The sequence below is a fragment of the Mesoplodon bidens genome, assembly GCF_964165515.1.
Source record: "Mesoplodon bidens genome assembly, chromosome: 1".
In the NCBI taxonomy this organism is placed as follows: domain Eukaryota; kingdom Metazoa; phylum Chordata; class Mammalia; order Artiodactyla; family Ziphiidae; genus Mesoplodon; species Mesoplodon bidens.
The window spans coordinates 14934991-14959568 of NC_138176.1; the positions used below are offsets into that span (position 1 = coordinate 14934991).

At 48.6% G+C, this 24578-nt stretch overlaps 1 protein-coding gene across 1 annotated transcript; it reads right to left on the reverse strand.

Annotated features, from left to right (window-relative positions):
- Nucleotides 1-8645: 8645 nt before the first annotated feature.
- On the reverse strand, nt 8646-22827 carry LOC308615395 (inactive pancreatic lipase-related protein 1; the record flags this gene model as incomplete). Its single annotated transcript, XM_081230789.1, has 12 exons — nt 8646-8709; nt 11436-11603; nt 12330-12438; nt 14345-14474; nt 15393-15511; nt 16997-17116; nt 17224-17343; nt 18778-18886; nt 19704-19838; nt 21478-21603; nt 22082-22236; nt 22779-22827. 12 exons carry the CDS (start codon nt 22825-22827, stop codon nt 8646-8648), a joined length of 1404 nt encoding a protein of 467 aa, XP_081086915.1.
- Between the last annotated feature and the right edge of the window lie 1751 nt (nt 22828-24578).

A 24578-nucleotide genomic window follows, 5' to 3' on the forward strand; every position in this document is an offset into this window, starting at 1 on the left:
TCCTACAGCGACTGCACCTGCACGAACTCCCGTCGGCAGCTGGGCGAGAGTTCCAGTTGCTCCATATTCTACTCATGCCCTTCAATCAATCCCAGAAGCACTAAGGTTGCCAGCAATTTCCGGAGGGTTTCAAGTGTAGAAAATGGCTTCTTTTTTTGTGAACCTCCCTTCTGAGAACTCTGAGGCTGGAGGTGAGCAGGGTGGTGCTGAGGGAAGCCCAGGAATGAACTTCCTTATCTCAAGTGGGCTTAAGAAAAGTCAAGGTTTGTGGAACTGGTAAAGTGATGATGAACCTCAGTGGGGTCACCTATGCCTCAATGACCCCAAAGCCCAGTGTTGCCACCCCACAGCTCCTGGAGGTGTCCTGCAGCTGAGGAAGGAGGTTAGTCCAAGGCCTGACACTCATGCTCATCAAGGACCGTACTGAGGAGCCTGGAACGGCAGTATTAGGCTGAATGGGAGCCCTGGACCCATGACATGGGGCCAGTGGCTGCCCACCACTCTTGGGAAAACATACAAACTCCTTACCAGGGTGCAGCGTTACCTGGACCATGCCTCTCTCCCCTCCCTCACCTTGAGTCTCGCTCATTGAACTCCAGGCACACAGGCTGTGTGTAGTCTCTTGAAAGTGCCCATCTTGGAGTCTTTGCATATTCTGTTTAGTCTTCCTGGAACACACTGCTCTCAGCCTTTCCCTGCCTAAACTGAAGTTATCGCTCAGGGCTCAGCTTAAATGTGACATTTTCAAAGAAGCCTTCTCCAGTGCCCATGGATAAACCAGACCTTCCTTTACGTCTCTTATCACGTTCCTTAGTTTTTCTTCCATGGAATGTATCCCAATCATTGGTAATTATATTTCAGTGATTATTTGTTTAGACCTTGCTTTGGTGGCAGGGTCAAGGTCTGTAGAATCATTAATGTGTCACCAGAGCTTAGGACAGCGCCTGACAGGTACTAGGTGATCAATAAACATTTGCTGGATGAAAGGGTGAGACCTTAGAAGCTAACGGTGGGCTGGATGACATCCAGATCTCTGCTGCCTTCTCCTCCCTGCTCTGTGCCCTGGAAGCTGTCTCTATGGACGGCCTCCCTGCACTACTTGCCCTCGGCCTTCTGGTTGGGTTCGGTCAATGGGAAGGAGGTGGGAGGAGGGAGAGGTCGGGATATTTCTTCCCCAGGCTCCCTCCCTTCTGTGCTGTGGTCGGGTGATGGCTGCACTGCTCTCCTGACAGCTGCAGCTCCTCTCAAGCAGCTCCTCCCCTGGCTCCAGCCCCTTCCAGACTCTCATGACAGCTTCCTCCCTCCAAGCTTCAGATTCCAGGGAAGTTAGAGCTCCCAGCTGCTGCTACATCCCTGGTGATTTAGTACCCCTAGTGGATTCCCTTAACCCTGTCCGTAGTTCTGTAAACAATCCCCTGGATAAGCCCTTGGACTGGGCCATCTTTTGTCACCGGGGCCCCGGCAGGTGCATCTAGCCACTGGACATCTCCTGAGAGAGGTTGGTCACAGTGGTTCAGAGGCCTGTGGTCCATCTGGTGGGGTAGCTGGGCCTTGGGCACCACCCTTTCCAGACTCTATATTCCTAATGAGGACATTTCCATCCTTGTTAGGAAAGGGTTTGGATTGTGTAATTGTTTGGTTTCACCACCCATACTAATAGCAGCCAAGCCTTTCTGTGACTTGATTGTCATTTTTGACAAAGATTTAGTAAGACACTTTCAGATAATCTGTGGTTCCCATTGTCTATGCTCTCCTGGTTCCAGCTGCAGACTGGTCAAGGAATCTGGGAAAACTTCTCACGTGAGTGGCCAGTGGTGTTTCATCTGGTCAACAGTCATCTGGGAGGGCAGAGCTGGAAAGAAAGGGGAGGGTTATAGCTCAGTTAGGCAAGAAGCGATTCTTATTATTTCCAGGTCACCAGGCTCTGTTCTAAATGCCAAGGGCAGGTCGTGGTCACCCCTGTCCTCAAGGGACCCACTGAGGCAGATTTGCTCAATATGAGGAAAAGCTTTCTAAAGGTTAGAATCACTGGGAAGTAGGATAGGCCTTTGCTGGTGGGGCATGACCCCTGCCTTACTTGGAGGACATTGTGACTGAGTAGACATGGACAGAAGCCAAGCCTCAGATGAGGGGTGACTGAAGGGATGGACTTCTTTTTTTTTTGCAGTACGCGGGTCTCTCACTGTTGTGGCCTCTCCCGTTGCGGAGCACAGGCTCTGGACGCGCAGGCTCAGCGGCCATGGCTCAAGGGCCCAGCCGCTCCGCGGCATATGTGGGATCTTACCGGACCGGGGCACGAACCTGTGTCCCCTGCATCAGCAGGCGGACTCCCAACCACTGCGCCACCAGGGAAGCCCAAAGTGATGTACTTCTAAGGTCGTTTTCAAATCTGGGATCCCACAGGAAATTTTGGAAACTGCAACCTAGAGAAAGGACTCACCTTTCAATTCAAGCAAGAGTCACCCTGAAGGAGCACAGCATCCAAACCCCTCTTTCAAAGTGGATAAGGAATTATCCAAGAGGTGACAATACCTAAGATAATGAGAAATAAGCTGAACAAACACATCTCGGGAATACAATCTCTGGAAGAGGTGTTGAGGGCATGAGAGAGAACTGAATATCAGAAGAGAAATAGCTGGTGTTGGTTCAAAAGGTGTCTTGAGAGAAAATGGCGGCAATCAAATCGTAGCTCCTAGAGCGCCTTTTTTATTCCCATTCTACAGCCAAGGCAACAGAGGCCCTGAAAGTAAGGGGCTTAGTTGGGGTGAATGGAGGAGGAGGCGTTGATTTTAGGCGTCACCTCCTACTGTGCAGCTGCTCTCTCCTTCTGAAGGCCTCAGTTTGCTGCCCTGTAAATGGGGGGAATCCCAGTGGATTTAGGAACACTGTTCCTGCACCAAGCTGCCCCCCACGGGGCTGGGCACGCCTGCCACAGTCACCAGTGGCTGGGGGCAGACCCACTGGGTGCTCTCAAGCAGTCCCGAGCCTGCCTGGTCTCTGTGACAGGTGACCCAAGGCAGGGCCCCATGCCGCCTCCCGGTTGGCTGCCCATGGCAGGCACAGCTCAGTTCCTCCTTCCTCTCTGGGGACCTGAGGTTCTGAGGTCCTGCCAGCTGTCTTCCGTGGGAGGGAAGGGAAGGCCAGCACCTGTGGGAAAAGTCATTCACTGGCCACATGTAGGAAAGTGGCAGCGTCAGAGCCTGGGGAGTCCTGCCAGCTGGCGCAGCCGCTGCCCGGGGTAGGGGGTGGCTTGGGTTCTCCTTCTCCTGCACCCTGAGGCCAATTGAGACCTGTTTATTCCTTGCTTTCATCACCTTTTTAATCTGTTCCCTCCCCTCCCCTCTCCCTGCCCTTGCCCTCGAGGGGCTGGCGTCACGTCTCTCTAGGGCACCGCATCAGCCTCCCCCAGAGTTTCCTCCCGGCTCTAATCCTGTGGGTGGCTCCTTGACACCCTCAGATGCGTGTTTCACATGTTTGTTCACTCTTTTGTGTTCATTTTTATGTGGCCAGAGCGTGCTGGATGCTCTTCCAGCCTTGAGGGTGTAACAGGGAACAGAGTATCCTGCTGCCCTGCCCTCATGGAATTGATGGTCCCTTGGGGCACAGACACTGATTGCCTAAAAGAAATACAATTTCAGCTGATTAAACAAGCTAACAAGGAACAGAACACTGAAGAGGGCTTGTACCAGGGCTACGTAATTCGGGCTTTAACTAAAGAGGATAGTTTGCGGGTATCGGGTGGAGAGGGATCCAGTTCAAGTGGAGTCCAAGCTCCTAAGCCGGACATGCAAGGTTGGCCACTGTTATAGGTTGGGTTGTGTTCTTCGCAAAAAGATATGATGGAGTCCTAAACCCTAGGACTTCAGAACATGACATTTGGAGTTAGGGTTTTTACAGAGGTAAAATGAGGCCATTAGAGTGGGTCCTAATCCAGTATGACTGGTATCCTGATAAAAAGGGGAACTTTGGATACAGAGACATGCACAGAAGGGGAAGGCCATGTGAACATGAACGAAGAGATTTGGGTGATGCTTCTAGAAGCCAAGAAGTGGCAAAGATCAACAGCAACCACCAAAAGGAGAGAGGCATGGACAGGGTCTCCCTCACAGCTGCCGAAAGGACCCGAACCTGTGACAGCTTGGTCCTGGGCTTTCCAGCCTCCAAAATTGTGAGATCATAAGTTTCTATTGTTTAAGCCACGCCATATGTGGTACTTTGTTATGGCAGCCCGAGAAAATTAACATGGCCACCACGTGGCCTCGCCCAGCTTCGTTTCTGCTCTTCCCTGATGCCTTCCCACCCTACAGCTGCTTAGATGGAAGGACACACAGTTCTGGAAGACACCTGGTCTTTTCCTCTCCTGAGCTTCTGCACCTGTGGGTTCCGCTGCCAGGGACGTCGGCTGTATCTCCCCACTGAGGAGCCCCCTGGGGTCCCTGCTCCCACCCCCGAGGCTCGTTCCTCCCCCACCCCTCCCTGCTCCTCTGTGGCCACGTTTGCTCTTCCGTTCCGGGTCCCAAAACCAACTCTCTGCTCTCAAAGCCTGTGACACTGGACATGTCTTCCACATTTTCAGTCCCAGACCATACTCTCCAAGGTTTCTCAGACCTGAGTAAATAGAAGGACACCATTCTCACTAAAAATTTCCACCCGCCCCCCGGACATTCCCATCAACATCATTTCATTGCACATCAATTTAGGAAACAAAACTCTTACTGCAAATTACCACAACAAAGAGAAAACCTTGTCTCTGTAACTGACTAAAAAAAATAGATGATCATCTAGGTGAAAACACAAAATTAATAAATTCCCTTGGAGAATAAGGAATAAGTTCACTTGGAAGCCTGGGATGAGAAGACTCGCCTTTAAAGGATTCAGGAAATACTGTTTCCTGGGGGAGCTTCCCCCAGCTGCACGGGGAGAAGTACCCGAGGGCTTTTTAAAAAGACCTGTACATGGGATTGTTCTTGAATTGGTCAGGGTGGGGCCTGGGACATGCCCCTCCCCCCATCTTTGTTTTAAGCTCCCAGTTGATTCTGGTTTGCAGGGTGGTTGGTGCAACCCTGGCACTCCTGGAGCTGCCTCAGCTAGTCTCGTGAGCCCTTGGATGCCCAGCTTCCTGCACCTTGGGGTGAGCATGCAGGGCCTGAGTTGGGTGGGTCTGAAGCCCATCCTAACAAGCACTGCTTTGTGTGCCTGCTGCCTTCCGGTAGCTTTGAGTCTGGGGTCAGACTGTGGCCATACTCCCTAAGGTGACTCCCTCATCTTACAGCTCCCTGACTTAAGGATGGAGCCTTCCATTCCATTTTACAGATGAGAAAGCTGAGACCCAGAGAGGTGGAAAGCCCTTGCCCAAGGTCACCAGGCTTGACTAGAGCCCTGACTGCTGGCTCAGTGCCTTTTCCTATTGCTTCCAACCAGACTGAGTGTCCCCCTGAGCTTTATGTTAACAGACTGACTATGAATGGGGTGTATTTTCATTGCTCCAAAGGCCGTATTCATAGGCATTCTGAAAAATGCACCACCTCTGTTATTTAAAAAACAAAAAAGAACAAAGTCTAATCAAGCTGGCCCCATGCAGCTGCTGAAATCTGGATTTCAGATCTGCCGGGGCCACATAGACACTGCAAGCATCCCCCAGAGTAACCACGGAGAACCCTAATTTCCCCATCCATCTCCCAGGTGGTGCATTAGGTCAAGGATGTGTGGGGCTGAGCTTGGACTCCCCAGTGGGGACAGGAAGTGGAGGCTCCATAGCCACACTGATAAGTAGCCAAGGTGTTATGATGTGATTTCTTCTGTGCTACGATTCCTACTTACCTTGTGTGAAACGTATAGGATTTAAGCTATTGAAATAGTTCAAAATAGAGTCACAGTGGCCAATGTGAACTTCCATATTAGTTGTCTTGGAACATCCACTGTAGGACTGCGAGTGTCTTAGAGTGATAAACTGAGTGGTACTTTAGATAAGAAATTTGATGGACAACGTATGTCACTAGAACTGAAGGAGCCACTGATAGACACAAGGTACCCTGGGTGTAACTGTTCCACCTCCTGATCCACTCCTTGAAAAGAGACACTGAGCCCAGCGACTAGAAGGCTCTCTGCTGGAGGACCCGATCCCAAGGTGCTGAGCTGTTGTAGGTGGTCGCTGCCCGAGGCCCTGTCAGAGCAGAGGGCGACTTCCCACTCATGCTTGTCTGGAGACCTGGGGCAGGACCAGGACCTCCGCTCGTGCCGAGATGCCTCCTTCCCTCTTCTTCTTGGGTTGGTTCATTTACCACCTTTCCTATTTTCCCTACTCTGACTAAGCTGTGTTGTGTGCTGTTTGTGTGCAATAAACCAAGTGATTCATGAATTGAATATTGGCTACTTTTCATGTATCTCCAGCCCCGTGATTCTTTTTTTTTTTTTTTTTTTTTTTTAGTTTCTGCTTTATAACAAAGTGAATCAGTTATACATATACATCTGTTCCCATATCCCTTCCCTTTTGCGTCTCCCTCCCTCCCACCCTTCCTATCCCACCCCTCCAGGGGTCACAAAGCACGGAGCTGATCTCCCCAGCCCTGTGATTCTTATCTGGCTTTACCGCTGGCCCCTGCGACACACACGAGGTCAATGGTGGTGATCGTGGAGCCAGCTGTTCTCTGCCTTCCTGGGAATTTTCTCAGGCTGTATATCTGATTAAAGGACCTACATCCATTCTAGGAAAGGGACTCAGGAGGAGCAAGCAGGAGGCTGGCCCTGCTCCGGCTCGGGTCTCCATCAGCTGCCTTCCCTGTCCCTGGAGCAGGTTACCTGTCCCAGGTTACCGGTGCACCTGCTGTCAAACCCAAGGTCACCCAGGTCACCCGAGGCTCAAGGCAGAGCCTCCGCTGTGTGCTTATGGTGTGGCCAGCAGATTAGGGGAGCCTCGGCAGCTGGCTTCTTCTGTCTGCAGTCTTTTTTCAGCTTCCTCCTTGTTTTAAAACCCTTTTCTCCAAGTTATTGGCCGTATTTGTTAGTCTGGGGAGCAGGTGACACAGGCCGTCCTTGAGCAGGAAGGGCCTCTCACCATGGCCGACCAGTCCTGCCCCCCCACCCCATTATACCTGGTTCCACTCGCCACGCTCATACATCTCATCACTTCTTGCCTGGATGTCTGTGAGGGCCTCCTCCTCCTTGCTGGCCTCCCAGCCTGCAGTCTCAGTGGGTCGTCTTCCTGCAAGCCTGGGCCTAGTTCCCACGGCTCTTTGGAGCCTTCCCCATCTTACTCCTCCTTCTTCTGGGCCCCCCTGTCCTGGCATATACCTTGCTTTTTGCACCTAGTGGGTGGCACGGTGGTGTTTATTTAGGTGCCGGCCCCTTACCACCGTGCACGCCCTGGGCGCCGAACGGAAGTCTGCTTCCCTCTCATTCCAGTGCCTGCACAAGAGGTGGTGTTTGGGTGTGTCTGCAGAAGCTCCATCCCGTTGATTGGATGTGCTGCTTGCCCAGGGCACGGGTTCACGGCCAGCGCTGGGTCTCTCCTGCTCGGTGCGCCCCACCCCCTCCTCATCACCACGGTTTGCTGAGCGCCCACCCCGTGCCCTTGACTATGAAGCCTTTACTACAGTCGCTTGGGGAATCCTCGCCACACCTTCTGCTTTCAAGGAACACTCTGGAGCCCACTCGCACTCAGGTTTGAAGCTCAGTGATAGCTTGACGTGCCACTGGGGCTTAGGAACTGCCATGGTGGGTGGGTGACCAAGAGGGGAGACACTCAGGGGAGGCAGTGTCCTTCCTGGTCCCTACAACCCCCTGGGGATGATCACGGGACAGGCTGGGCCACCTTGAAGACTCCCCCCACCCCACCCCCGAGGTACGGAACACCTGTGTGGGCGGGGCCACGGTGAGGTAGGCTTGGCTGAGTCTCCCGGCCCCCTCAAAGACAGAAAAGTGCCCCCTCAGCCGGGCCTGCATTGGGCACCCCCTGGACCCCTGCTCAGCGCCCAGCCCTGCCTGGGATGGTGCTTGCCCGGTAGGCAGAGAGAGGGTTCTGAGGCAGCCCCAGCCCAGGGCCAGGGGGCGCTGGAAGTCTGTCTGTGCTCAGCAAATGTGCCCACCACAGTCTCTGGGTGCTGGAGCCCCTTAACCTCACCAAAAGCCAGAGCCCCCAAGTGGTCCCGTCACCCCACAATTTACCATCACAAAGGGGCCACGTCCTAGCACGGCCTTCCATGATCTCAAGGTGATGGCAGAGTCAGGGAGGGGCCCTGGAACCAGAGTCAGGGGCCTGACCCTCAGCCTTGATGGGGCACATCCGCTCCATGTGCTGCAATAGCGAGCCCACACGCCTCTGTTCCCTCCCCTGCAGGATGAGGGGCAGGGCTAAAGGCTCTGCCGAGGCCCCAGCTCCACTCTCTAGTGCTGCCGTCTGTTGCCGCGCCTCGGGTGAGGAGAAGACAGTGGACACGAGGACCAGGGAAACTGGGGGGAGAGGGGGGTGGTAACTGGAGGTCAAGGGCAGGAAACCCAAATATATGGAAATGAGCAGGGCATTTTAAAATAGTCAATTCCCAAATGTCCCACCGGGGGCAGCTGACACCAGCGACAGATACTGTGAGCAGATAGATGCATGTACGGATTTTATTAGTGTTACACGGCGGCTGCATCGCACCCGGAGTTTAACAGGGCATGAGAGTGAGCAAGACATCTTCTCTCACGGTGTCTTCGCTACAGAAACTGTATCTGTGGAGAGAAAGGAATCTTTTTAAGTGCTGGGCGTTCTTACCTGGCAAAGGTAATCGCTGATTTACAATTCAAAAGGAAGAGGGCTGCGCTAGGGTGGTAGCTTCAAAAAGTTCCTGGAGGGCTGATCACCTGGGGGCTTCCAGGGGGAGGGGCTGGCTGGACCCCAGGACAAGGTCAGGGGTCGCTCAGAAGTGGTCCCTGGTCTCTGGGTCCTCTGGCAGCCAGGACTGTGGGCACCTTGGGGCAGCGACTGGACCTCTCAGGGCTCCCCTTCTCCACGGTACATGTGGGCCCCCCATAAACCCAGCAGAGGGGTTTACAGATGGGCTCACTCTTGCCCCCAGCCATCCTGGGGACCCGATTCAGCCCACAGCAGCTCAAGAAAACACAGCAGCTACAGTAGATGGAGCTCTTGCTAGCTGTCGGCAGCCACACTAGCTGATCCACTCAGGCAGTGCGCACTTCATCCTCACCACACAAGTGTGAGGAGGTACTGTTACGAGTCCTACATCACAGGAGAGGAAACTGAGGCACAGGGGGCTCTCAGGTAATACGTAGAAGAGCCAAGATGCAAACACAGGTCAAGCTGATGTTGTGGCCTACGTTTTCTGTGGTGGTCAACTTCAAACCCCTCTTGACCTTGCCTTCCAAACCTGGCGTCAGGGGGCCCGGCTCTCCCCTTGGGCTGCCCCCTCCTGCCTTCCAGCCGTGATACGGGGCTGGTTACTCAGTCTCAGCAATGGAGTCTTTATTTGTAGAAGAGGGCTTAGCGCCCTCCCATGATTGGTGAGAATCCCATGTCAATAATGTAGCATCTCATGACAATAAATATAAAAAAGATTTATAATTAATTTGAAAACAATGCAGATGTAAGTGGTTGTGGTTACAGCTCTTCCAGGAAACATGGGATTCTCTCACCACCTGTGAGCTCTGAAGCTGCATCCTCTCTCCTCACCTTCGCTGGCCCCTCCCCACTTTCTCTTTGTATCTCATTTGTCTTTCCTGGAAGCCCTAACCCTAACCTCCAATCGAATTCCTGTCCTCTGCACCGGAGCCCCGCCCTCAGCAGCCTGGCCTCCCCGTGCCCCTCACATACCTCCCCTGTCCCTCTGCCCGTCTCCCCAGCACCCTCTTTGGGCCCCTCACGAGCAGTTCTTAGTCTGTCATTTGACCTTTCCAATGAACCGTAAGTCCATTTTTCTCAACAGCTATACTGTAAACTCTTCAAAAGCAGGCTCTGTCTTTGCATCCCCTCCTATACGCCAGGCATACCTGGTACTTACTAAAGTCAGAGAGGAAGGAAGGAGGATGGTGTGTGGGGAGAGAGGAATAAAGGGGGGAAACTACAGTTTTCTTTTGATACCATGTCACTGGCGGGAATTCCTGTCAGCAGGTAGGACTTGAAACCCCAATGAGGTGACTAAAAAAATTTGAGGGGGATATGAGAGGAGGTTGGACCAAAGTCTTAATTTTCTTTAGTCTCCCACTTATTATTATTTTTTTAATGTTACTTATTGGCTGTTTTCCTAACAGCAAAATATTTGAATAAGTTGACGAATTCAGTATTTTTACTCCCCACACTATTATATTTTGTGAGGCTCTATCGTCCTATATTTAAAAATTCTGAGGTCCACCATCTAGCTTCTCTTAGATAGATTCCCTCCAGAGTCGGCAGGTGGAGAAGCTGCCCTCAGGTTGAGGTGGCAGCTGATGCACCTAGAGGGTGCAACGCCCTGGGTGATTTGGTCTCCTACTTTTTTTCCTTTCTTGAACCCACCTGTGAGCAAGGCATCTCCTTGGGAATGCCTCTCATTTTAAAGATTCCAATGAGACCACTTTCTTCTGACATGATTTTAGCTATATCCCAGGATCCAGGAAACAGGTCAACTTCCTAATGGGACCTGGGCCACTGACCTTAGAGTCCCAGTGTCCTCCGATGGCGGAGAGGAGGCCTCGGCTGCACCCCCAGCCTGCATAGGGCTCCCCACTGGCCTCCTCGACACTGTGCTTTCAGTGAGAGGACCTTCTTGTTCTGCGGACGCCCTGCCTGGGCCAGCCCCTCGGTCCTCCCCTCACAGAGACAGGGTGGACCCCACAGGGTCATCCAGATGATGAGACTGCTGTGAGGTCTGCCAACCCGCCCCCCTGCCCGCCCCCTGCCCGGGGGTGTGACATTCCCTGGGGCTTGAGTTTAGTGACCCCACCTAACCTCCAAACCTCAATCAGTGGCCAAGAGCTCAGGTTCTGCTTCTCGCCAAGCCTCATGGGGGTGTCCTGCTGGCCAGACTTGGGGTCCGAGCTTTGGTCATTACCCCCATCTCCCCGCAGATGCCACAGCCAGGGATGCCCCGGGTCAGGATGAAGATTCTGCAGGTATTGCCACCTCACCTCTCTCGCCTCATCTCAAATTTTATATCTTTTGCTAAAACTGATTTCCTTTGCCTTCTATTATCCTGAACTTTCATTGATCTTCCTCTCTTTAACTTGTAGCCACTCTCTAACGGATACTTATAACTTTATACCCTTCAGAAATTATTTCTTATTTCTCTTTCTTATTTTTCCTCCTTAGTTTTCATAGAAGGCAGGGCTGTATCATCTGTGCCTGCCACAGAGGATGCTGAGAACACAGGCTGAACCTCAGCTGACTTTCTGGGGTGAGTTTCCATGACAAAGGCAAGTCTTTACAAACATCCTTAGGCACAAGCCAGCAAAGACACACGTACTCCGTCTTGTCCTCTCCCTTCTGCACGGTGATCTTGGCTGCACCCACTTTGGGGAAGGTTGGGTTTACCACGTTGTTATTCCAAAGAAACTTGACTTTCTCAATTGTTCCAACATCAAGATCCGCGTCAAACTCATTGGACTGGGTGGAGCCTGGTGTGATAATCCCCCTTGAAACAGAGAAATAGAAATATTCCCATTCACTGAAACAAGTTCTAAGGACCATATAAGTCCCTGCCACTCTTTTCTACTCTAGATTAACAAGATGATTTTTTCCAAATTAATTCTCAAATAAAGGTTAGAGAAATGGAAAAGTCAGCTATATGCCAGCAGCCTCAAACTACTATTTATTTTATTTTATTTTTGGCCACATCATGCAGCAGGTGGATCTTGGTTCCCTGGCCAGGGATCAAACCCGTGGCCCCCTGAAGTAGAAGTGCAGAGTCCTAACCACTGGACGGACCACCAGGGAAGTCCCTTAAACTACTATTTAACTATTATTTCCTCAAACATAAGTTAATTTACCCTCAAAACTTTCCTATAGAAAACTATATAATTCCTTCATACTATTTTTTCCTGGTAGAATTATTTGTACAATAACAAGTTATCCACTAGTTTAACACAACAAACATGTGTGACTAGGCTAATCAGAAAATATGATATCTGGGCTAACATTAGATTTATCTTTAAAAATCTGATCTATTGAGAGAGAAAGAATAAAATGCCTGGATTTATAATAGAGAAAAGAACACGTGTTAGCAGAAATCTGAAGTTAACTTCAGTACATAAAGTAAGTAATTTAGAATCCATTGATAAAGAGACGACAAGTATGTCAGTGCATGGATGTGAAGGCCGTGTGTATCAAGTGAGAGGTGGTACCAAAAAAGGACATTTACTTGAAGACATTGTATTGGCGAGTGTTTCCCTTATTTCCAAACAAAGCAACTTTGATTTGACCAGTGGCTGTTCTTCCAGACAGCGTTATAGAAACTCCGTATCTCCAGCCTACACAGGGCATAGAAAAGAGTTTTTATTCATGCACAAAATAGTTGACAGAAATCTCAGATTTTTGTCGCATCCCTTACACTGAGGCATCGAAGTAGAAGAAGTTCTACATGTTAACCTACGACTCAAACTAGGCCTTAAGGAGAAACACATATCTGGCAGTGGACCCCTGTAGACCTGCCCGCCCAGTAAAGGGGTCACTAGCCACATGTGGCTGCTTAAATTTAAACCCAAATTAAATAAAACAAAAATCAATTCCTCGCTTTCCCTAGCCACACTTTAAGTGCTGAATTGCCACGTGTGGCTACTGGTTACTGCATTGGACAACACAGAGCATTTCCATCGTGGCAGAAAGTTCTGTTGGACAGCTCTGTTCTCGAAGGACAGTATTATGAGTTAAGGTGGAAAGAGAAGGAACAAGGGCTGGTCCCCACATTTGGAAAGGTAGTTCAGGGGTGCAGTCCTGGGAGCCTCAAGGGCAAGGTCTGTGTCTTCCCTCTGCCTCTCCAGGACCCTGGGCAGTCTCCAACACAGTGGTCATCCAGATTTATGCCTGAAGGACTGTCTTGGCGCCCAGGAGCACACACACATACACGGGAACATATACACACATGACCACATACTCGTGCACATAAACACACACACACATAAACACACATATACACATGCACACACATACATACACACCACATACTCACATACACATTCACACGTATGTATGTACACACACAGACACCTCCTTTGCCTAACTCCTACTTGTCCTTACATCCTCAGAGCTGTTTTTCCCGCCCCTTCCTCTGATCAGGGCCAGGTCCGCTGTCCTACCATGTCACAGCAGCAGGCCATCGAGCCAACACACTTGTAGCTGCTTGCTCAGTTTCAGTTTTCTCTGCCGGGTTATAAGTTTCATGCTAGGGTGTCTTGTTCATCCCTGCACCACCCCACATCTAGCATAGCCTGTGGCCCATAAATAAATGTTAGTTGAGGAATGAATATATGGTTTTGAATGTTTAATTTGTTGTTTGAAAATATTGGCAAGTATTTTGTGCATCACTACGTCAGAGGAAGGATTGATTAACCAACGCCTTTTTAAAAAATATGTAAACAATGATGGAAATGTTCTATATCTTGATTTTGGAGATGGTTACATGAGTTTTTATTTATCAAAACTCAGAATTATACACTACAAAGGGTGACTTTGGCTGTTTATAAATTATACCTCAATAAACCTGACTTAAAAAACTATATGAGACTTGTATTATATTTATGTATTTATATAAACACAGTCTCTTTTTTACAGTACAATATCTTAGGGAACTGTCATAAAGCAGGTTGGCACAAAGTGGCTGAAATATGCCTGACTCTACCCTATGTCCTAGTCCATTCAGCAGAATTTTGAGAGAAATTACCCCTTTCTGATCCCCTCCAACCCTCCACCAGAGAGGCACCCCCCATCAACGGGCATGAGGGACACATGGACAGAAGGCTGGAAATCGAGGAGATTGGAGTTGGGCTTCTTAAGTGGGCTAGATAAGCAAAGAGTTGATACCAAATAAATTTTGAATGGATAGAACAGGTGCAGATGACACGATTTTTCAAATGCATAGGACAAGGAACTGTGGGGTGGTGAAAATTCAGAGAAGATGGCCACAGAGACAGGTAAATTGCTATTATCCCATTGATTATGCTGTTTGTGTCCACTCATTTCATGCCATAGAAATAAAATGAAAGTAAAGCAGACCCTTTCTAAATCCTTGGTTGAGTCTTCAATGGGGTAGTTTGGGTGGATGTGTCCTTTTACTAAGATGAAATGTACCCACAAATATTTCAGGTTAGAGGCCACCCCTTTATGTAAAACAGAACGGAAACCTCTTTTACTTGGGTGGGAAATCACAGTGCAACTTACGAGCAAATTTGCTGGCATCTCCTGTGTTCAGGAAGAATTTCTGCTGCTCCTCACGTGTCTTGCCAGCAAATCTATCAGCGTAGTGGCCCATCTGCGGACACCCTTCATCTGGACAGGGGAAGCACTTGTTCTAATGAGAAAGATGGATCCGGCTGTAAGGTGTGAATTTGTCTTTTTATGATTCACACATCTGGGGAACAATTTTCCTATAGTCTCAGTTTCCTCTTTCATAACTGGAAAGAGATTGGAATAGATGGTCTCTAAACTAACTTCATCCAGGATGTAGTACACAAGCCTGAGGCACATCACATTAGAACTTCTTGGGGAGCTTCAGAAAATATTGATGCCTGGGCCCCAGGTTAGATCAAATATGCCTTCCATCGAGTGGAATGCTGGTGAATGACTAACAGGCAACTCTGGGACAAAAAGTCCTGTAGAGTTTATCAATTTCTGTGGTGTAAATATTCTGTGCCTGGGGCCAACTTCAGGCTATCAACACGATGTCATTGAATGTGGGGTCGGGAATAGATGCTCACACCGGCTCTAGTGAGCCCGCATAGGCAGGCTCCGGTGTATCGTTTCGTGCATCTCTCTCCTTGTTGCCAGCTGCACGAGGCACAAACCCCCAGCCCAGCATGTAGAACCCCAGCATCCACCTTTCCTTCTCTCTGGCGTGTAGATTCTTCTCTCCCACATTCCATACTTGCTCCGCCCCTTTCAGAAATGTGCACTCTTTCCCCTCCTTCTAAACTCTATGATTTTCCAGCCAGATTCAAACTTTGCCCCTGCAGGAAGCCTTCCTAGATCATTGAATTGACTGTTCTACACTCCGATTTCCCAGAATCTTCCGCTCCCACATGACTCTTCTAGAATTTTAGCTACCTCCTGCCTAAGGCTTTTTCCCCCCTCCACTCTACAGGACCGTGAACTCTGACATGCAGTGCAAAACAAGTAGGGGATGATCAGACCCTGGTGAGAGAGTACTACAGATCCCAACGCAGCAGGGCAACAGCCCCACCTTGGGACTCAAGGTGGCATAATAGCTTACAGACTCAAAGTCCTTGTAGGAAGCGCAGGGGTACGCAGCGAATCCATCGGGATCGAGGATGCTCTCCGAGTAATACTGGTAGCTTCTCAGGTGATTGCAAGCCACAAAGTCCCGGGTTCCTGGGTAAGCAAAGGGGGAAGTCTGCACAGGTGGTCAGGGCCCCATGACAACTTCTCTGCCTCTCTCTCCAAGTGGGATGGTTCCAAAGTGGGCCCATATTTTCAGAAATGGAAGATTAGCCCAAAATCCAGCCACAAGATGACAGTTAACATATAAAGGCTGCTTTCTGTGTGCCGGGCAACGTTCTGAGCACTTTACATGTATTGTCCCTGTAAGCTTCACCTTTGCTCAGAGGTGGGTAACATGCCATCCCTAATTACAGAAAGATATACAGGCTACAGCCTCAGATTTCAGATTTCAGCTAAGAAGTGGTGGAGCTGGGATTTAAACCCAAGCCCATCTGGTGCTTGAGCCCAGGCCTCTAACCTCTGTTCCATTCTGTGTCCCAGGCACCAGGCTGGAGGTCCTCGAAGACACAAATGGATGTGACTTGACCTCCTAGGCCTGACCAAACCCGGGCAAGGACATTGTCATGCCATGTTTAGGTGAATAAAAAGGAAGGTCAAGTAGCTTTAGGTGGCTTTATATGAGCATGCCTTTCACTCTCATGTCTTGTTCCTTCTTAGAACCTTCCTTGGCTCCTATAAATAACTGCCAAGTGGCAGATGTCACAGCACACATTCCAGACCTGGCCTGAACTTGCTTGGCCGTTACTGATGGAGAGTCTAGGCTACTCTATCCATGCAAAGCCTCGTAAAGCTGTAAAATACAAACACATAGTTCCTCATCCTTAATAGTTGCTTTGATGGTATCCATCCTTGCCAAGCCAGTATGCTCACATTCAATAGAAGTCTTTACCCATTTGATTTTAACCTGTGTGGTGCCAAATGATGAGTCTGGCTGAAAATCTCACCTGTTCATTGCCATTTTGACCTTATTAGATACAGAGTTAGAGCTGTATCTGAAAGATGCCCTTTATCCCAGGTGTGCTGATCAATGATAAAGAATAGCCACCTTGAGTAGCACAGTCTCTGCTCTAACCTTCCTTATCCGTGATTGCTTCTTATTCTTTCCCCAACATAGAGGAGTGGTGACTCTCATGGGAATGGATTTGCCGTGGACATGATTGGGAATATTCCCATTTTGTCTATGGAGTTGAAGCCAGTTACATAAGCTTGAACCATATCACTGACACCCAAGGGACAACTGGCAGAAAAATTCTCTTAGATTCAGGATATTTACTTTTATGGTATTTCCTTCCTTTATTAGGTAGCTATCAGTTGATGGTTGGAGTTATAGCTTTAAGCAATGGTTTTGTAATTCTTTGTTGCTTGTTCACTCCAGGACACCACACAATGTATAAGGAAATAAATCAGCAGAGCTGAGATATAACAAATGATACGTGGCTATATTTTTAAGAAATAAGGTCTAGAAGGGGGGATTGTATATTTTCAAAGAGCAGTGTGTTTTCATTTTTAAGATTCGCTGTGGGAGTGGCATTGCTCCCCCAGGGAAGTGATGTCCCCACTCTGTTCTGGCTTTACCTGCCCAGATGCCATCTATGTCCACGATCTGCGACAGGGCATTCTTCTTGCATCCGGGCATTTCCTCTCCTCCGTTTGGAAAGAAATCAAGGTGACCCACCTGTTGTTTCGTTCCGAAGCCTGAAATGTTTAGAACAGCGATGAGCTTTTCATAACCCAGGGCTCTCATTAAAAGCACGTGCTCTCACAAGTGCATGGGCTTGCAGCTGGAACATGGAGGGGCTCACCCATGAATGGGATCAGGGGAGCTGCATCCGTGTGCATCACATCGACAAAGTCAGCGTCGGAGGGATCGAGTCGGACCTCTTCAGGAGTACCCTCGAAACTTGCTTCTACAGGATCCAACCCTAAAAGAGATGGCCATGCTGCACACAATAGGCCTGGCTATAGGTGCCAGCAGGATTGAGGTTGTACAGTTGCCCAGGCTGTACGCTACCTAACTCAAGGGATGCCATACCCTGGAGTTGCGCAGTGCCATGGCCGGGGTATTGAATATGGAGACATTGACTCTCAATGATGCTCATTACATTCCAGTGGCATGGATAGAGAAGGGCAGGTGAGCAAAGAAACTTAGATTTTGTTTAGGCAAGGGTTTTTTTCCACATCAGATTCTCCCACTTACTTGTATATCTTTCTCCTTCAATATTCTCTTTCTCTTCCCAAGTTTGAAGGAAAAAGTGGCGAAATAGTATGGTATCACAATTCAAAACACAAATTCTGGGACTTGGGTACCTTGCTCCAAATCCCTACTCGGCTATTTTTTGAGCAAGTTGCATGACCTTGGGTGAGTCCCTTGACTTTTTCTACACCTCAGTTTCCCCATTTATAAAAGGGGGTAATAATACAGCTATAAGATTAAATGAGATAATATATGTAGCATTTAGCACAGTGCCTGGCACATCATTATGGGTGTATAAGTAAATATTTAGAATTATATCTCCCTGACTATATTTCCTTCTTGACAGGACTCCTAGATTTAACAATTGTTTCTGAAGGTTTGATCAGAGCAGCTGAAAAGGCACGAACATAATTGTCTGTTGAAAATAAAAGGGAACGTTCTTATAAAGGTAGAGACTTGAACCAAAAGACAGCAGAACCGGGATTGAATGTCAGTTCTACCACTGATTAGGTGTGTGACCTTGGGCAAGTCATTTGCTTCCCTCAGCCTTTTTCTTTAGTTCTGAGGATTAAATGAGAAAACGTAAAGCACTTTGCACAGTATTTGGGATAAGCAGGCACTTAATCTATGCTTACTATAATTATTATATTAACATTATAATGATTATATTATATTGATATATTTTGTGGTTATAATTTAAAGGCTTTGCTTGGGTTAAAAGGATGCTTTTGGTCTGATGGTGTCTGGGTTTCTTCTACCAACGAAGGCAGTGGAAGCAAAATTTTTGTGTTCTATTTTGCCCTTGATTTCAGAGAAGGGGGAAAGGAATGACAATATGGACTTGTCTTAATTATGTTTGCTTACATTCATATTAGCCTTACTCTGCATTTTCTTGGATGTTCAGTCCTGCTGAGAGACCCACATCGCCAGAAAATGGATGGGGACAGAGGCGGAGGAAGTAAAGAGAACAAAGACACCACTTGCCCTGCCACAAAGATAGGCTTTGGGGGGCTTCCTAAAATGCTCTGTGCAGTCTCTAACCGGCTCTGCCACAGCCAAGGGGATGGACTCTTTGGGGCCAGCCCCAAGCTAGGCTGCAGTCTTGTATCACGTTCTGGGGCTACTGGGGACCAAACCTTGGGCCCCAGCCCTCAAGTCTTACCTGTAATCCTGCCCAGGCCTGGAGTCTTGCTCCCTGCCTCTCCCGCCACTTGGGCCCCCAGGCTGTGGCCGATGAGCTGGACTTGGGAAGGTAAGTAACTGTAGTTCGACTGGAGAGGGAAGATTGTATTTTCAGGACATTTCTGTGCTGTGGTTTTTGCAAACCTAATGCTGGTACTCCTCTGCAGAAAACCTGCCCATAAGATCAAGCCCAGCCCTTTACGAAAGCCTCAGAGCTCTTCTGGCTCAACACCTGTTTTTCTAGACTCTTTTCTAGCTAGACCCTTAGTGGAACTTTCAGGCCCTCAAATATGTCGTAGTCTCTCACCTCTGGGTCTTGTTTAGCCTCCTCTTCCTGTTGTCATGTCTCCCCAACCACGAGCGCAGTTCACATCGACACAGCTCAGCCATTAGCTCTCAACTTAGACGTCTCTTGCTGGGAGACATCCTTAATCACCGACCCCCGCTCCCCAGACTGGATTAGCTGCCCCCCTGACCCCCCGCACACGTTCCTATAAAGCCTGTAGCCGCCCTTCCCCCTCCCCACATCAGAACCCTGATCACACTCAGTGGTCCCTGTAAGCTCCCCCAGGGCCTGGGACCTCAATTATTCTCTTTATTCCCTAACAGAGCTCCTGACAATGTGTGCCCAAATATTGGATGAACAAACAAATGGCACAAGCTCAAGGTATTCACACCTGTTGGTCTCAGAGATGTTCACCCAGAAGTACTTGTTTATTATAGGTCTACAGCTCCTTGAGCACAAACACCCTAGGTTTTGATTTGAGGTGAGTTTTAGAAGTAAGACTCCAAGAGAAATATCAATTCTTTCTATTTCCTCTTTAGACATGTAACCCTCAGCTGTGTCTTTACCCAACAAAGACCGGTGGGTGCTGTGTGTCCCCTCGCAGCCCGGCCACCACTCACCTTGAGCATGGCCAGCATCTGGGCCACCTGGGCGCCCACCACACGCACGTTGTTGGCAGCCTGCGTGTAGGTGGTCTGGGAGCCTCTTTTCCAGTCCACACAGATGCAGTTCACCTCCTCCACCTTGAACATGTTCTGGTGTTGGAGAGACACCAGGGGGTTATCATGGGGGCTCGTGAAACCGCTTCCAACCAGAGCTCAGAAACGGTCGCCGAGAGTTACCACTGGCTGGGGCACTGGGATGAACTCGACTTTGTTGGGAATCCCGTTGCCAGTAGGAGTTATCCCTCAGGGCAAAAGCTACAAGAAAGGCAAATCGATTCCCTCTCTAGTTTGTAGACTAATTAAAAGCTGACCACTCTCTGGTTTTCTTCGACCAGATTCAATCAGGTTGATTCAATAAGGTGGCTGAAGCCAGGGCATCATTCAAAGAGTCCTATTTTGAAAAGAAAAGGTCTCAAGTGCATTCTCTGGCAGCCAGGGTCTAAATGACCTTGTGGATTTGACTGCTAGGGGTCCTTTCAGCCTCTTGGCAAAGCCTGGGCTTGCTTCACCCCAGGCTGCTGGGTATTTACGAAGTTTTAAGGTGGGAGGGAAGTGTCACTATTTTTACAGTCAGGATAGCACAGTATTTCATGGAGGAAACACACTAAAGATATTTAAAAAATAGAACGGCACTGATTTAAAAGATATTGGAGAATTCTGAAAGGGAAACTTCTTCCTGGATGTCAAAGGAACTGATATATCCTTAGAAGTTCTGCCGGGCAGGACATATGACCACCTTGATGGTACTAAAATGGTACTATAAATTTAAAATCCACCTAGAATCTTTTCACATATATGATACTAATATGTGTGATCACACACACACGGATACCAACAGCCGTTTTCTCAGGACTTTTATTTTTAAAGCAGCCCTGAGGAATCTCTTACAAACCTGGAGAATTTGGGATATAAACTATATCTTACAGTTTATACATTAAGATACTTATTAAGGATGGGACAAAAGCGATACCAAGAGTTAAATGGCTGGTACAACCAAGGTCAAATGCAGAATGATTTTAATTTTCAGAGTTTGTAACTTTTCCTGTTGACATTTTAGGTCGGAGGGTGGAAGACAGACTGCTAGGGTAAATTCTTAGGTGTCAGAAAAACATATTGAATCAGTGAACAGGAGAAAAGAAGGGATGATGGTATATCGTGTGTATTTGTGTGTGCGTGCCTCCGCACATGTGTTTTTGTGTGTATGTGTATGTGAACATGTGTTTGTTATTCTGTTGTCTATCGTTCTGAGCAAAAGAGGCTCTATTACAGTGGGTTTGGCACTTTCTATTCTGCCATTTTGGTCACCCAGTCAGTCGAAGCTCTCCGTGTCTCAAATAAATGGTCACAGCACACACCTCTGACTCTCAGGGAAGTGGGAAAGACTTGAACAAAAAGAACATAATCCTGCGTTTATAGGAACACAAAGTAGCCTCACTGAAATGGAAGCAGACAATAGTTAGGCTTGATTTAAACCAGAAATGAGAGGACAGGAGTGTTTGTTCCCGCAGCAGATGCCATTGCTTCAGGCTACAGATGTAGGCTAGAAACTTGGAAGGGGATTTTTATTTTGGTGAAGAGGCATTTTAATTGCATAAAGGTACCTCAATATGTCAGGATTTCCTGTTCTGAGCTCACTAATTGAGATTGCGTAAAGGGAGGTGGAGACATTAGTGGGAAGCAGTGGCAGCTGCCCGCAGCGCAGGCCACAGGGGTTAGAACCAGGCCCTACCTTGCACATGTCCACCAGCCAGCTCTCATCTCCCTTGCCTATGAAGCCGTGGATGATGAACCGGGTCTTCCTGTCTGTTTGGAAATTGGATGCCTCAATCGTTGATGGATCAGAGGGAAGAAGAATCTGTGACAAACACAGAAGTGTTCCGTGTTTTTGCAGCCCAGCCACTTTAGCCTGTCTCTTTCTTCCCCATCTCTGACTGTTCTAATGCACAACCTTTCAAAGTTTAGCAAAAAGCCACCTCTTTCAGGAAGCCCCCCCTGACCTCTCTCTCCCTGCCCTACCTTCCCAAGTCAGGAATCACTACCTCTACTGGGTCTGGATTGTGGCTCATGGTCTTACACCTTCCATACCTTCTTCCATAAGCTCTTTGCCCAACACCAGAATCACATAACTAGCTAGAGGTTCTGACAAATGTGAACCATTCATTCATTCAAGCCAGCTTTTTTACCGGAGACCTACTCTGTCCAGGTCTGGCTAGGCCTGGGGGCAGTTGGCGGGATCGGGTAGAGGCAGAGGGTACAGAAGTAGGAACTCCTGGTCCCCCGGTGGGCACAGCCCCTCACCAGTTACCACAATGTTAAAATGGCAGAGGTCTCACCTGAAAGCTGCTTGGATTCTTGTTGGTGTAGAGCAGGAAGCGAGTCCCGATCTTCTCAGGGCTCCAGGGGAGAACTTTCAGGGGCCTGATGGCGGTTCCACCCCAGGGCTCAGAGTCAGAGAAGCACCCAATGGAATCATAGCAAACTTCCTTTCCTGTAAGAGAAAAGATGACCCTGCTCAGGGGTTAGCTCCCGAGGCTGGCCTGGTTGCTCCCCTGCTTGGGGACAGGCTGAAGACCATGCAGACACTTGCCTCTGCCCATCAACTCTCTCCTTGCCCCCTCTCCCCCCGTGCCCACCTTCTGATCGGGGAACAGTCTCACTGAATCCCACAGAGACCTCTCTGCTTCGAACCACCATCAAAACTTAAAAGTCCTGTGTTCCCTGCCTAGATCTTCCGATAGTTTTATTTGATGAATGTGATAATGGACACTGGTAAGTCAATATGTTAACCCAGGCAGGTGTCTAATGCTTTATCTGGAAGAGTCTGGCCTCAGGCCTCCTGGACATGAAGGCAGGCTGGTGGGGAGATGCTCTGAGATGGACCCGCACAAACTGCAGCCCCACCCGCATCTCTGTGGAACCTTGGAGCCGTCTGCAGCCGCTGGAAGCCCTGCCATGGCTGAAGCTTTCTCTGGCCAGTGCCGAGATGATGGGTTTATGCCCTTCCCAAGGGGCACGTGGGATATGTTTTACCTTTGGCTGCTCCCAGCAGGAAAAGAGTGATTGTCCAGATGCTCACCATCTACAATAAATTCAGATATTTGGCCTCACCAAAAGCATGACCAGAGCAGTGAGCAGACTCAAGAATTCAAGGCTTTGCCCCACCTCACTCCTTCACAGCTGGCAGGAGACTTACCCTGTTGGATGTTCCAGGCCTTCCTTCCCTCTGGATCAAGTGCCCGGGCTGTTTTCTTATATTTGAGCCTTATCAATTGGACACTGCTTCAAGGAAACAGCAGGTGATTATAGAACATACTGTGTGCACTTAATATTTTAATCTACACAAATACACAAAACAAGATTAATAATAGAGGTCAAATCTTCCCACAAGTCTGGGACGATGAAAGAATGCTTGATTAAGAGGAGGTGAAATGTCTCTAACTTTGCGCCTATGTACACGTGCCTGTAACTCTGAGCTGAGTGGGCCCCACTTTCCAATTTTTTATTTTATCACCTAGTACTTTACAAGTCCCAGTGAGGACACTGCAGCAAACTCTAATCATGGAGGGCTGTGTTTCTCCCTTAGAATGGATGGAAATGTCCTTGCAAATCGCTGATAGTGAAAGGAAGTGTCTAAGAAAACCTCCTCTCTCTTTTTGTCTGTCTGTCTGTCTATCTCTGTCTCTGGCAGTCTAGTAATACTTGAGCACATGAGCTTTGGAGACAGAGTCAACGGCCCCCATAATAGCCTCTGACCACAACCTCTCACTAACTAGTGTTCCAGTGACCTATTGCTATGGGATGAACCAACCCAAAATGTAAGGGTTTAAAACAATAGCAATTATTATATCATCCTGCTATAATTTGCAATAGCTGGGTTCAGGAGCCCATAAAAGCCCATGTCACCAGAACATGTAATGTCTGTCGAGTTTCCTCAGACCCTCCAAAGTTTGCACACCTGTCCTACAAGACTCTGCCCTCTGAGGCTGTCATGAATTACTCACTGACCCAAGCATCTGTGAGCAGCTTGACTGGTTCACACAACAAGCAGATAAGCCTTCACATAGCAAATGCCATTGGTGCCCTACCCCGCCCCCAAGTTAAATATGCCTCCATGTTAAAGTTCACTCTGCTCCTGAATAATCAGGACACTGGGGTCCAGGCTGGAGGGCCCTTCCATGAAGAAAATGGAAAAGACTTGCCCTAGAGTCATAAGGAACAGCAGCCAACAGTTAGTGAGGCTTAGTATGTGCAGTCAGAGTACTTTCCATGTATTACCTAATTTAAGTCTTACAACAACCCCATGAGGTAGGTACCATTATTTGCCTCCCTTTACAGATGTGGAAACAGAGGGACAGGTCTTTAATTGCCTATAAAGTCACACAGCTAATGAGTGATGAGATGGGATTTGAATCCAGACTATCCAGAGTGAAATAAGGAGTTGCTGAATATCAGTTATTCTGAGCAAGTTATCAACAAGATTTGTTGAGTGTCAATCCACCGCAAAGAATAGGGGGAAATACTTACATAGGATAAGTTGAAATAGAAAATAAATTTCCCCCTTCTCCAGACTTGAGCCATCTGGTTGACCTAAGTGATGAGGTATTCAAGCTTTGGAAGTCTGTTCATATGGTCCAGGCAGGTGCTGGAGCACTTGACAAGGACTGTGGAGAAGACAAAGGCATTTGTGCTTTTTTTTGACATTGCAGTGCTGACGCAGGATGAGATTGGTGATAATCTAACAGTGGGTAAAATAGGTAATTTGGCTGATAGGAGATGTCAGATGACTCTGTCTGCCTCCTGGACCTCTTCTCTTCCTGCTGTCCATTTGAC